General features: G+C 43.7%; 1 protein-coding gene across 3 annotated transcripts in view; it reads right to left on the reverse strand.

Annotated features, from left to right (window-relative positions):
• Positions 1-7,420: 7,420 nt before the first annotated feature.
• The window catches only part of IFT140 (intraflagellar transport 140), a 91,264-nt gene continuing 85,053 nt past the window's right edge, over positions 7,421-13,631 (reverse strand). For all 3 annotated transcript variants that reach the window (XM_077274687.1, XM_077274689.1, XM_077274688.1), the window contains exons 22-30: positions 12,722-12,854; positions 12,324-12,467; positions 12,121-12,249; positions 11,403-11,585; positions 10,381-10,587; positions 9,652-9,864; positions 9,406-9,572; positions 8,713-8,854; positions 7,421-8,571 (exon numbers count right to left, since the gene is read on the reverse strand). In XM_077274687.1, coding sequence (XP_077130802.1) covers positions 8,371-8,571; positions 8,713-8,854; positions 9,406-9,572; positions 9,652-9,864; positions 10,381-10,587; positions 11,403-11,585; positions 12,121-12,249; positions 12,324-12,467; positions 12,722-12,854 — 1,519 coding nt within the window. In that variant the 3' untranslated portion in view covers positions 7,421-8,370. The remainder of the gene's footprint in view (positions 8,572-8,712; positions 8,855-9,405; positions 9,573-9,651; positions 9,865-10,380; positions 10,588-11,402; positions 11,586-12,120; positions 12,250-12,323; positions 12,468-12,721; positions 12,855-13,631) is intronic.

Here is a 13,631-nt window from a genome sequence, read left to right on the forward strand (position 1 = left end):
CCTCATTTATTTTTTATCTATGTGTGATGGAGCCAGGCCTTGTAATATTGGTGGGTAGAAATAGGGCGGGGTGCACTTACATAGTGCGCAGGAGATAATTACACACTTGTCTGGAGTTGAGCCAAGAGAAATAAGGAAACTCTTGATGAAAATGATGCTGTCTAAATACTGAAGTACACATGGGACTATATAAAGGGACTCGGGAGGGATATACAAATATAGAATCCAAACAAATTGGGAAATTCCCAAAAGAACTCCCACTAACGAGCCCTAAAACATTTTATTAAAATTTAAAAAGCGGAGTATTTAGATATTTATTTGTACATTTTTGTCCCTACACAGCCTAAATAATTCTACTTGTGTCGTAAGTCAAGATTGTCTGATGGTGGCAACACAGAAAAAATTGTTAGAACAGCACAAGTTCCCCCAACATGTTTCACTGCAAAAGAGGCGTCATCAGGGGCTGGGACAACAGCTAGAATGTTACAGTGGGGAAAATAAGTATTTGATACAATGAAGATTTTGAAAATTTTGCCACATACAAAGAATGGAGAGGTCTGTAGTTTTTATCGCAGGTACACTTCACCTGTGAGAGACAGACTAAAAAAAACAGAAAATCACATTGTATGATTTTTACATAATTAGCATTCTATCACATGAAGTATTTGATCACCGACCAACCAGCAACAATTTTGGCTCTCACAGACCTGTTAGTTTTTCTTTAAAGGGAATCTGTCACCTCAAATTGGCGGGATATGTAAATGCCTTTTTTTCCCCGTCCGATGGGCGGCGTTTCGTCTACATTTCTCCACCCCATCCGTCCCTGGTGTCCACAATATGTTCGAAAATTAGGTTACTTGTCCTCCATAGTTCATACGTGCGCAATGCAATCTTCGCAGTATGCTTTGCCCAACTGCGGGCAAAGCCGAAAAGCATTACTGCGCCTGCGCCCGCGCACTATGTCCCAGAACACAGTGAAATACTTCCGGGACATAGTGCGGCGGGCGCATGCGCAGTAATGCTTTTTGGCTTTGCCCGCAGCTGAGCAAAGCATACTGCGCGTGAGCGAGCGAAGATTGCATTGCGCACGCGTGAACTATGGAGGACAAGTACTCTAATTCTCGAACATATTGCGGACAACAGGAACAGACAGGGTGGAGAAATAAAGACGAAACGCCACCCATCGGACTGGAAAAAAGGCATTTACATATCCCGCCAATTTGAGGTGACAGATTCCCTTTAAGAAGCCTCCTACTCTGCACTCATTACCTGTATTAATTGCACCTGCTTAAGTGTGCGGACAGGTGTCTTTTATACAAGTAACTCGTTCAATCACACTCCAACCTCTCCACCATGGCCAAGATCAAAGAGCTGTCTATGGACACCATAGACAAAATTGTAGACCTGCCCAAGGCAGGGATGGGCTACAGCACAATAGGTAAGCAGCTTGGTGAGAAGGCAACAACTGTTGGCACAATTATTAGAAAATGGAAGACACACAAGGTGACTGTGAATCTTTCTCGGTCTGGGTGTCCATGCAATATCTCACCTCATGGGGTAATGATGATTCTGAGAAAAGTCAGGAATCTGCCCAAAACTACATGAGAGGACCTGGTCAATGACCTGAGGAAAGCTGGGACCACAGTCTCAAATATTACCGTTAGAAACACACTACACCGTCATGGATTAAAATCCTGCAGGGCACACAATGTCCCCCTGCTCAAGCCAGAACATGTCCAGACCCATTTTAAGTTCTCCCATGCCTCTGGATCATCCAGATGGTCATTGGCTAAGGTCATGTGGTCAGATAAGACCAAAATAGAGCTTTTTGGTATCAACTCCGTGTTTGGAGGAAGAAGGATGATTACAACCCCCAAGAACACCATCCCTACCGTGAAGCATGGTGGGGGAAACATCATACTTTGGGTGTGCTTTTATACAAAGGGGAGGGGACAACTGCAATGTATTGAAGGAATGATGGATGGGGTCATATATCATGACATTTTTGCCAACAACCTCCTTCCCTCAGTAAGAGCATTGAAGATGGGTCGTGATAGGGTCTTCCAGAGTGACAATGACCCGAAACACACAGCCAGGGCAACAAAGGAGTGGCTCCATAAGAAAAATGTTAAGGTCCTGGAGTGGCCCAGCCAGTCTCCAGACCTGAACACAATACAAAATCTTTGGAGGGAGATGAAACTCAATGTTGCCCAGTGACAGCCCAGAAACATGAAAGATCTGGAGAAGATCTGTATGGAGGAGGGGGCCAAAATCCCTTCTGTGTGTGCAAACTTGGTCAAGAACTAGAACAAACGTCTGACCCCTGTAACTGAAAATAAAGGTTTCTGTACCAAATATTATGTTCTGTTTTTATATTATAACAAATCGTATCATAAAATGAAAATTAAGTAAATATCATACAATGTGATCTTCTGGATTTTTTTTAGATTCTGTCTCTCATAGGTGAAGTGTATCTACGATAAAACTTACAGGCCTCTCTATTCTTTGTAGGTGGGAAAACTTGCAAAATCGGCAGTGTATGAAATACTGTGCCCACTGTATGCATTAGAACATTGCGTTAGTGATTGTGGATTACATTTCTACTGTACCTCTGGCATTGTTATGAATCTGCTGAAGGAATGCACCCGACAGAATGCTGTCCTGTAGCTGTTCAGCCTAGCTGATGGTGTCCTACCAACCCAGGAAAAAGCGAACATTGGCCTGAAAGCCGAATCGAGAGCTTTATAGGAAAATGTTGTAACTCAACTACTCATTATTGCAGTGTTGCAGGTCCTGGAAGGAGGCTGCATCTGCCATAGATAAAACTGTGTGCTTTGCCAGATGGGAAATTGGAGGGCCTAGTGAATTTTCAAGGAAGAAATACTTGACATCTAAACATTTAGGTTTGGTGAAATGCCTTTCCTTAGAAAGTTGACAAAATCAGGATGTAAAGGGAAAATTCTTGGAATTCGGTGAGGGTGCCGAAAAGAAATGGTCTCCTGGGAGGAAGAGGATTCAACATCCGTGACATTCGGAGTCTCCTTGTTGGCCACTATAAGGCTATTGACCTTAGAGAACAGTTTGGAGGCATGTTCCTCATCCAGGCAGGATTGTGGAATCTCTCCTGAGCGGTCTTCAACTCTGCGCAAAACTTCTGAACATTGTGCCTCAAGTGAAAGGGAGGGCAAAACGAAAGCTAGGTAGAGTATTTGTACCTCAGTTTGTTACAGGATCTGCCATGGGATCCTCCTGCAGTGGATCTTTCTTCAACATGAAAGGGAGCTGGCAGAAACTGTGGAGTTAAGCAACCCAGGATGTCCATGATGGATTTAAGGGGAAATATTTCTCCTTAGGACGGTTTCACACGTCAGTGGCTCCGGTACGTGTGGTGACAGTTTCCTCACATACCGGAGACACTGACACATGTAGACACCATTAAAATGAATGTGTCTCTGCACTTGTCAGTGTGTTTTCCCGGACCGTGTGTCACTGTGCAAAAGACGGAGACATGTCAGTGTTCATGGGAGCGCACGGATCACACGGACCCATTAAAGTCAATGGGTGCATGTAAACACGTACCGCACACGGATGCCGTCCGTGTGCTTTTTTAAAGTCATAGGGTTAAAATTTAAACAAATTGTTTCAAAACACAGACACTGACAGCACACGGATGGCCTACGTGCACACCCGGACAGCTCCGAGACCGTTTCTTCACGTACCTGAAAAATCTGGACGTGTGAGACTGGCCTTATGGAGAGTGTGAAGCCAGCGTAAGGAGACTTATAGGCCATGCCATTCTCCTCTAGGAATTTAAATAAGTAAATTGCTCCTTTAGAGAGGAAGATAACTTAAATTGTAATCAACGAAACGTTGCATGATGGCAGAATAAAGCTCTTTTAATCTTTCATCACCTGGATGGAATGCTGTTCATTTTTTGTACTGAACTTGAATTGTAATGTCACCTATTGGAAGTAGCAAAAAACTCAATATCTACCATTTAATGAGCCTTGCCACATAACTTAAGGTACCGTCACATTAAGCGACGCTGCAGCGATATAGACAACGATGCCGATCGCTGCAGCATCGCTGTTTCATCGTTGTGTGGTCGCTGGAGAGCTGTCACATAGACAGCTCTCCAGCGACCAACGATGCCGAAGTTCCCGGGTAACCAGGGTAAACATCAGGTTACTAAGCGCAGGGCCGCGCTTAGTAACCCGATGTTTACCCTGGTTACCAGTGTAAATGCAAAAAAACCAAACAGTACATACTTACATTTCGGTGCCTGTCGCGTCCCCCGGCGTCAGCTTCCTTGCACGGTGTAAGCGCCGGCCCTAAAGCACAGCGGTGACGTCACCGCTGTGCTTTGCTTTACGGCCGGCACTGACACATTCAGTGCAGGAAGCTCTGAGCAGCAGCTCGGACGCTGGGGGACGTGACAGACATCAGAAGGTGAGTATGTAGTGTTTTTTTTTTTACTTTTACAATGGTAACCAGGGTAAATATCGGGTTACTAAGCACGTCCCTGCGCTTAGTAACCAGATATTTACCCTGGTTACCATTGTAAAACATTGCTGGCATCGTTGCTTTTGCTGTCAAACAACGATACACGCCGATCTGACGACCAAATAAAGTTCTGAACTTTCAGCTACGACCAGAGATGTCACAGCAGGATCCAGATCGCTGCTGCATGTCAAACACAACGATATCGCTATCCAGGACGCTGCAACGTCACGGATCGCTATCGTTGGAAAGTTGGTCAGTGTGAAGGTACCTTTAGTATAAGAGCCAAACCAGAAACTCCATTTGCAGATACGTGTTTTGGGACGTTTGCTCTTCATCAGTGCAAAACAAGAGATTTGATTTGACTAAGTGAGAGGCCACTGCCTTGGGTTATATGGGGAAAGTTTGTCGTTATGGAGCCTGCCGGTTGCTGGAAGTGAAGCAGAGAGAATTGCTTCTGGACACATACAAGAGGGAAGCTTCCAGCCAGAGAGGGGACTTATGACCACGAGACCAGTGAGGACACAGGATTTTGGTGTGAAAAGCGGGTCTATTCCCTGGGATTCACACCTAGTTGGGAGATTTCTCATCCCCAGTCTTGCAGGAGCCAAAGCCAAGGACTGAATTTGAGGTGGGAAGGGGAGGCAGGTGTGAGCTAGGACTGACCGTGACAATAACGCATCCTGTGACATGCCAGGAATAAATACTTACGGCTCCCCACCAGATAATGCGGATCCCCACTTATAAGTCTGATAGCTGAGTGCTGGGAAATGAACAGCCTGGCTTGATGCTGAATTAGGGCACTTTGCTGTCCAGCTGGCTATACAGTTTGCCCGTCCGGCTGAGCGCCAGGAATGCACTGCCAGGCTTCATGCTATGTAAGAAAGTGTTTGGCGTCATGTCAGGGAAGCATCATGTCGGTGATGAGCCAGGCCGGTTGAGAGGCTACCCTGTTTAATTGCTGGGTAAATTATGGATTTGGCCGAGATCCTGGTGTAAACCAGATGAATAATCCGGCACCCTGCTGGAAGAATAAAGTACAGTACTGCAAGGAGGTAGCTTCAGCTACAATAACAGTACCACAAAAAAAGATAAAATAATTAAAGGATGGTACAACCACACCACCTTTTAGATTTTATATTTTTTCAGGAAAAATAAAAAAGACGCTTACCTAGATATCTCCAAGATGCCTTTTCATTGTCCAGCAGTGTCACCGCTTCGGTTTGTTTTTATCTATCTAACCCACTCATATACCGCCATTAATTCTACTGCACTTACAGACATTATCGGCTCTGTCCCCATTGGGGCTCACAATCTACATTATCTAGGAGTATGTCTTTGTGTAGGTTTCCTCCAAGTTCCTTCTTCACTCCAAACACGGGGAGAAGATACAAACTTCTTGCAGATGTCGTCCTTGGTGGGATTTGAACCCCGGACCCCAGCAAGGCTGCAGTGCTAGCCACTGAGCCACTGTGATCTTTTGGGAAAGAGGCAGCACTAGTGGAAAGTACGGAGCGTTGGGTGAACCTAGTGCTGCCGTGCTCTGCTGTCTTTTCTTCTGGATATAGGGCTGGTGACAGTGTGGTTAATGCCATTGTTTTCCCTCCTTGTGTGGGGAGTAATGGGGTCATTAGTCAGCCTTGTATTACCAGCCTTAAAGACATGCACCTACTGAGCAGAGACGGGGACACTTACCTACAACTGATCAGCGCAGTGCTGCAGGGACGTATAGCCGGTGAGGAGCAAACACAGAAATATTTCGTGCCCACCTCTTGGTTGCAGCAGTTATAACCGATCTGGAACCCCCCCAATGGCATTGATGAGAAATCAGCATGGAAGTGCATCCATTTATGTCACTTCTAGCCCGTAATCAGTAATATGCCCGGACCACAGTGCATATAAGAAGCACCCCAATCTCCGAGGACAGATATCTATGTACGACTTTATCTAGAGCACATTCTCGAGACCATGTGAAATGACACCAAGAGTTGTCCTCCCCACTGCCCCACCAGAGACGAGAGCGGCAGCCATGGTTGCTGTAAGTAGGAAACCAAACTTCCTTTTTCATGTTGTTCGACTGAATTCTGTATCCTGGACAGAGAGTCCCGGGGAAGGAAAGAGGAACTGGCAGACGGAGAGTCACACAGAGGACACACTAAAATAAGCCAGGCCGATACCATGCAAAAAAGGCTAAATATACTCCGCGGGATCATCTTCTCACGACTCGGCGCACAGGGCGGCTCCTCCTGGCAAACAAGCAAACGGGAGACACCTTATCTGGAATTCTGGTACATGGCTGGAGCTGACCGAGCGCGGCGTGATGACTTGTTTTACGTTAAATGGGTTGATTTTTTCTGATTGTGTCTTCACTTGACATCTATCTCCAGCTACTGCACAACTACAACTCCCAACATGCCCTGACAGTGGCTGGTACATAGACGACCTCATCATCCAAATGTTATATGTGAAACAAAAGGGGGTTATAAATATCTTTTTTTTATAAATAAGCAGAATGTAGACCATCATGCCCCACTAATGCTTCACCTGAATGGAGAGGCCTATGAACAGAAAGTGGCGCTGTTTAAAAAAAAAAAAAAAAATACATGCCTTCTAATTTATAGTTTTAGATTTTTCTCTATTGGACTGCCTATGTCTATAAAAATATTATTTTTGGAAGTGTTTTATGAATTTTCTGTACGTACATACAGTAAGAGGGTCATACACCGTGAGCAGATTAAAAGCATCCGGCTGCTCAGACAATCAGTGATCAGCAATAATCTGTGGCGCGATCAATAGCAACTGTTACATTTCCCTGCAGTGCCACCTCTGGTGAAATGAAAAATTACAGTTTTCCATTGAGATCACTGGCACAGATGTATCGAGATTGAAGTATTCTTCTTTGCAGAAAAGATAGTACAAGTAATAATAAAATCTTTTTATATATACACTTTTATAGAAACATACAATAAAAAATAATTTACTTATATAGAAAACCGCATTCATCGGGTTTCCCTTCTGCTGTAAATAGTATATATAAAAAAGTAAGAGCAGGCTGGTAGTTACATACCTGTGGTGTGACTGTGGGAACGACAGACACTAAGTAAGCTGTCAGACTTTGGCTATAATTTGGTCAGTGGGAAAGGGACGATTTGTGTAAAATTCCATTCCCTGCGCTGCATCACAGGGTATGTACACTTTTGCCACTTTTTTTTTATTGTTTCAATGCACCTAAATAAAAAAAGAAAGTGATTTTTTAATTGTTTGAGTATTTCCAACTGTTTTGTGTATACAGCTCCTAAACAAAACCAGGTGTCTCCATGGTAACAGACTGCAAACAAACCCTGTGTAGTCGGATCTTGCAGTCATGTTTTACTCTTCTCCATCTGCACGTTAGCAAGAAGATAGGGGAAGAAGGAGCGAACTGTCAATCAACGGCTTAGTCTGTTCCCATGGAGAAATATAGATCTGCATAAGAGCTATGTACACAAAACGGAGATTTTTAATCAAGACTGCTTTTTTTTTATTATTGTTTTTAGATGCACTGTAGTAATAAATATATGGATTGCAAAAGCGATCAAACCCCTTATAATATTATAACTGCATGCCGTGACCTCAGTGCTTAATGGTACTACCATATGTCGAACGTATGGCATGAAGTCTACAAAAAAAATAAATGGTGGGCTTAAGCTGTGCCTATCGGAGCTGTAAAAAAAAAAAGTCTGGAATTATTCAGGTTCATTCCTCATGCCGGTGTCATATGTTGGGTGATTCAGGGTAATTAGCAGCATTGGGACATTTGCTGCAAAGGCCGCCAACGTTGTTAGGGATATGTGTCGCCCCAAAAAAGCTGAGTCTGTGACCACGAAAGGGTCAAGCGTCATAGTCTATGTCAGGCGCCTCTTCCACCTCCTCGCTGTCCTCTACGCTGTTGTGCCGCACGTGCTCCGTGGACTGATGTGCGAGTGGGATGGAAAGGGCCCGGTACACGGCCTCCACCGTGCTCTGTGGTACGTAGTAGCTGAGATTCACGGACGGCATCTTAGATCTCATTTCTTCTAGGCACCTGTACGCCTGATGAGAAAGGACGCAATAAGGACAGTGTGAAGATGTACCAAAAACACAAATAATGCGCTGTGCCGTAATATAGCAGGTGATCTGCACAACGTAGGAATCCCGTCGATGACCGAGAAAGGACACCAACATCTACCGTACCTTCTGAAAGTCTCCCTGCTGTGTATAATGCTCCACCAGAAAACCGTACACATCGCCGATGCGGACAGCACCCTCCACATCCGGCTCGTCTAGCAGCAGCTCACACTGTCTGATGGCTTCCTGCTTGTCTGCAGGGTAAGACCTGTGACAACCATAGGTACCCACACAGATAAAGAACAAGGGTATGTTAGTATTACTTCAGCAAAGCATGGCGGTATTTATTTAGGCTTTATGTTGCACTAGAACTGGACTACAACACTAGATAGCCCACCATTATTAGAATAGTGATGGTCCAACTCTGATCAGCTGCATAAAAGAGTCGTAGGACACCAGCGAGCGCCAAGTCTCCGTCAATATTTACCAGGCATGGTTCTGCATTTGCACTTATGTCTGCTACTCTAGCTCACCTCCATTAAACTGAATGGGACTGAATAAGTGGTAAAAGTACAGGGCTCTGCCTGGTACACAATGAAGGAACATGGCGCGGCAGCTCTCATATAACAGTCACACCCTGGGCTTTTAAAGGGGCTGACTGGCCTTGGGCTACAAGTCTGCAGTCACTCTGTGACTCTATGTGACTGCAGATTGTAGACTGAGGCCGGACAACCCCTTTAATATTATATCCCTGGAAAACTATGAATTATGAAAATAGCGCCGTTTTATTTCCACTTGCCCCGTTCTTATCCACATTACCTACGAGCCTGAATAAACCTCTTGACCAGAGTGATTTTATTCTGCATATCGGACTGTCGTCTTTCTTGCTCCTCGGGGCTGCGCATTTTGGCTTTAGACAAACACTTGTACGCCTCGGTCAGCGCTCCTATGGCCTTCTCATAATTCTGATATTCATCAATCTCTACCTAAGGCAGAAAGGAGGATTCAGGAGAAGACAAAGTGGGTTTTGCCATTTATTGTAACGTCCTCGTACTGATCCCTCACCTGAGCGCAGGCATCATAGAAACCGGCCAGAAGGTCAAGGGCTCTTCCCTTGGTGTAGAAGTTAATGATGTTATTGACAATATGGGGATCCTGCCGCCAATCCAGAGACTGCAGATAATTGGCCGCCATGATGTAGATTTCTTTCTGTCTGGAAACTCCAGCAAAAAACACAATTTTCTCAGTGTCACCTGACTTCAATAAAGATCTCATAGCCTTGGAAAAAAAAAAGAGAACATACAAAGTCAGTATACTATGGTCGGACCTGATGCTCCTTTATGTTTTTTTCTCTGATGTAGGGAAATGCTACTACAGGGATCAGAAATGCATCACTTCAGATGTTATACACTACAAATCCCAAGAAGCCCTGATGGTCTGTGTGTGTGAGCAAATGTCGGGAGGTAGCATGGATAAGGTCCTCCCTCCTTATGTACCCGTGTGCCTTGATTTTGCTCATGTTTAATGTATTTGTCTATATTTGCCCCGTATTTCACATGTAAAGCCCAATGGAATAAATGGCGCTATAAAAATGAATAATAATAATAATAATAATAATAATAATAAGCAACCTGCGGTAGAATATAGCTGGCGTGCTGACAATTGCTGACTCCTACTTTGCTGGATTGGTTATGGCCATGTCCCTAATAAAGGCCTGCTATACTGTTCTGATTTGGTGTCACAGGGGAAGGAAGAAGATGCAGTGTATGGCTTCATCCATATATCAGATCTTACCTTTAACTTGTTCCCAGCCTGGGTGTACTTTTTGGTTGCAAGGTGATAATTGCCTTGTCGCATGCAGCAGTCCGCGATCCTTTCGAGCAGTTCCCGTCTAGCTTCCTCACTAAGCTCCTTGGAATTTTTGGACACGGTCATCTTTTCCGCCATATCCTCGGTGATGATGAGATTCTGCTCCAGGCACAGCTGCAGGGCATCATAGTACTGCAGGACCAATATACACCAGAAATTGGCCATGGAGACAGCGTTGTACTCTGTATTGTATTCTCTTGGGATGATTTATTAACAGGTAAAGTCGTTATCCATCGTAAGAGATCAGGGACAGAATCTGGAGGATCAGACTGGCTGCTATGGAAAACAACTCCACTTTACTTTACCTCTGCTCTACTTCTGATACATCTCTCTGTATGTCTAGAAATGATGTTATACTGGAAAAGTGTTTGTTTTTTATGGCAAAACTCTTATTAATATATTACGTGGGTCTAATATTATTCCATAGTAGATTATTATTTTTAGGAGCCGCTCTGTGGTGTGCCTTATATTGGGCATAAAGCACTTTATAGTGTAAACTATAGACTAATATTCCCCCTCAGCCTGACACAGCATTCTGACCTCTAAAGGTCTTTGTTACCAAACACACATTAATGTGACAGATATATAGGACTTAAAGTATTTACACCATTTCCGATAGTTCATGGTCATAAACTAGTCCACAAACTCACAACAAAAGATCCAACTAAGTGGCCAGACTGCACTTACTGCCACTACAATTGGTTAATACATGGATCTTAGACACCGACTAGAAGCAGCTCAGTGAGTTAGTGGTTTTCTATGCTTTCTGCCACAAAACCTCAGGTTTACTGAAGAGTTTCATTGGGCTTGGAAAACACTTGTTGGCTGTTCTGCTGAAGCCTGCATACACCCTTACACTTGTATATGCTCTTACCCTGGAGTCACAGTGTCGGTCATCATAGACTGAACAGATCGATTGTGTTCTGTGTTCACGAAAAGCATTTTACCTTTTTAGCTGCTAGTAGTAATTCCACTGCTTTCTCAAACTGGTCGTGCTGGATGAAGAAATCTGAGCAGCGAGCGAGGAGGGCCGGGTCAGACTTCTCATCTAGGTCCTCGGCTACCAGCTGAAGAGCCCCAAACTGTTCGGTAGCAAACGCCAACTCCAACGCCTTGGAGAGATGACCCGACTAGACGTAAGTGGGGAGAAAGTGGAAAACATGTTCACTTTGGATCTGAAGAAGAGATATTCAGACCTCAAACTGCAGCCATACTAAGGTGCAAAAAGGTACATTTATTTTTAATGTATAAAGCTAAAATTCTGTGGTCATATCCTTACAGAGGCGTGAGTTCTACTTTTCTGATATAGAGGCCCATATCCTCTGCTTCCCATCACACAACCTTGCATTAAAGGGGTTGTCTAGTCTTATAATAAAAGTCTGCAGTGACAGCACGTGGTCATTTGACTGCAAGTGTGCGATTCGCATACCCGCGGTCACATGCCGACTAGACTTCTGAGCTTCTACCAATTCTCTTCTATTGAGAAGGCTGGTCAGCATGTGATATCAAGTATACAAATCTCATGCTTGTGGGCAAGTGACCGCATACTGTCACGATTTGGCCGTGACTTTTCTTATGAGACAGGACAACACTTTTAAATCATGGAATTCTGATCAACTTTTAACAATATTGTTTTCATCCAATCCTTAGCGGTTTCCCATTTACCTTGTGGTACAGCATGACCGCTCTATCCATTTGCTCTCCCTTCTCTTCGTAGTACCGCGCTGCATCCATCATGTCCTCTGGGGTGCTCAACAATGCCAGGTTCATGAGTTGATCATCAAGGTTATTTTCCTGTATGGGAACAAGTATGTGGTCACACCTGATATTAGTGGACCTTGTATAGTACGGTCAGAAAAGTGAAGTACCTTGCAAAGCCTGATGGCATTATTATAAGCCTGGGCTCTGGTATAGAAATGCACCGCCTGCTTTAGATCCCCTTGGCTTTCATACTGACGTGCCAGGTGGTAGGAAGCTGCCAGATTACCAGTATCATTGGCGATTTCTGAAGCCTAGAAACAAAAAGTAGCTTGCATTACTTGCCCGCCTGAATGGGTGGAGGAAATCACCCATGCATTTTATATATATATATATATATATATATATATATATATATATATATATATATATATATATATATATATATATATATATATATTATACTATATATATATATATTATACTATATATATATATATATATATATATATATATATATATATATATATATATATATATATACTGCTACACTGCAGTGGTCCCATACCTTCTGAATGTTGCGCAGGAAGCAATGTACTCGCACCAGAGACAGGTAATCTTGTGCCAGCTCATAATATTTCAGAGCAGCGTCCAGATCGGACTGGCTCTCCAGGTACTGAGCCCACCATTTCCAGAGAATTCTGTATGGGGACGACAAGAAAACACAAGGTTACAGAATTATACGTAAAATATTATTGCAGATTTTGTATCCGGCTACTAGTACAAAACCAACGCAGAGCAGTGTCCAACCAGCAATAGCAGAAATATGTAATTTACCAGGTCCTGGGACCCTTTCATGTCAGTGGATGATATAGTTTAATGTGAAAATTAGGAGACCCCACAATTTTCAAGGTGGGATGGCATCTCCAGTAACATACAATAATTAATGAGGGTAAACAAGGAGGGTGCAGATCTTTAGAAACTCTCCAAAAGTATGAGTTTTAGTGTCCTCTAAAGTCCTTGCTCAAATTGACCAAAAAGAAAACTACATCACCTCTATCCCAACAAGTGTACCTAATGACAGATATAAAGCCAAGAATATGTCCAGCACTCAGGGGAGTAAAAGAGGAGCTTTATTCTTCAATTAAAAGCATGACCAGAACACACATGGACAAGAGCGATTACAAGCTGACACATTTCAGATGCATGTGCTATCCTTAGAATGATAGAATGTTAGAGGTGGAAGGGACCTCCGGTGTCATCGTGTCCAACCCCCTGCGCAAAGCAGGATTCACTGAATCATCCCGGACAGATGTCTGTCCAGCCTCTGTTTGAAGACTTCCATTGAAGGAGAACTCCCCACCTCTCATGGCAGCCTGTTCCAGTAGAGGGGGATAATTACTTCATGTGTTCTAGACTCTATGCTTCTCTTAATACATCCTAGAACTGTTTGCTTTTTTTCCTGCTGCATCACACTG

This window comes from Ranitomeya variabilis, chromosome 7 (genome assembly GCF_051348905.1).
Source record: "Ranitomeya variabilis isolate aRanVar5 chromosome 7, aRanVar5.hap1, whole genome shotgun sequence".
NCBI classification, from domain to species: domain Eukaryota; kingdom Metazoa; phylum Chordata; class Amphibia; order Anura; family Dendrobatidae; genus Ranitomeya; species Ranitomeya variabilis.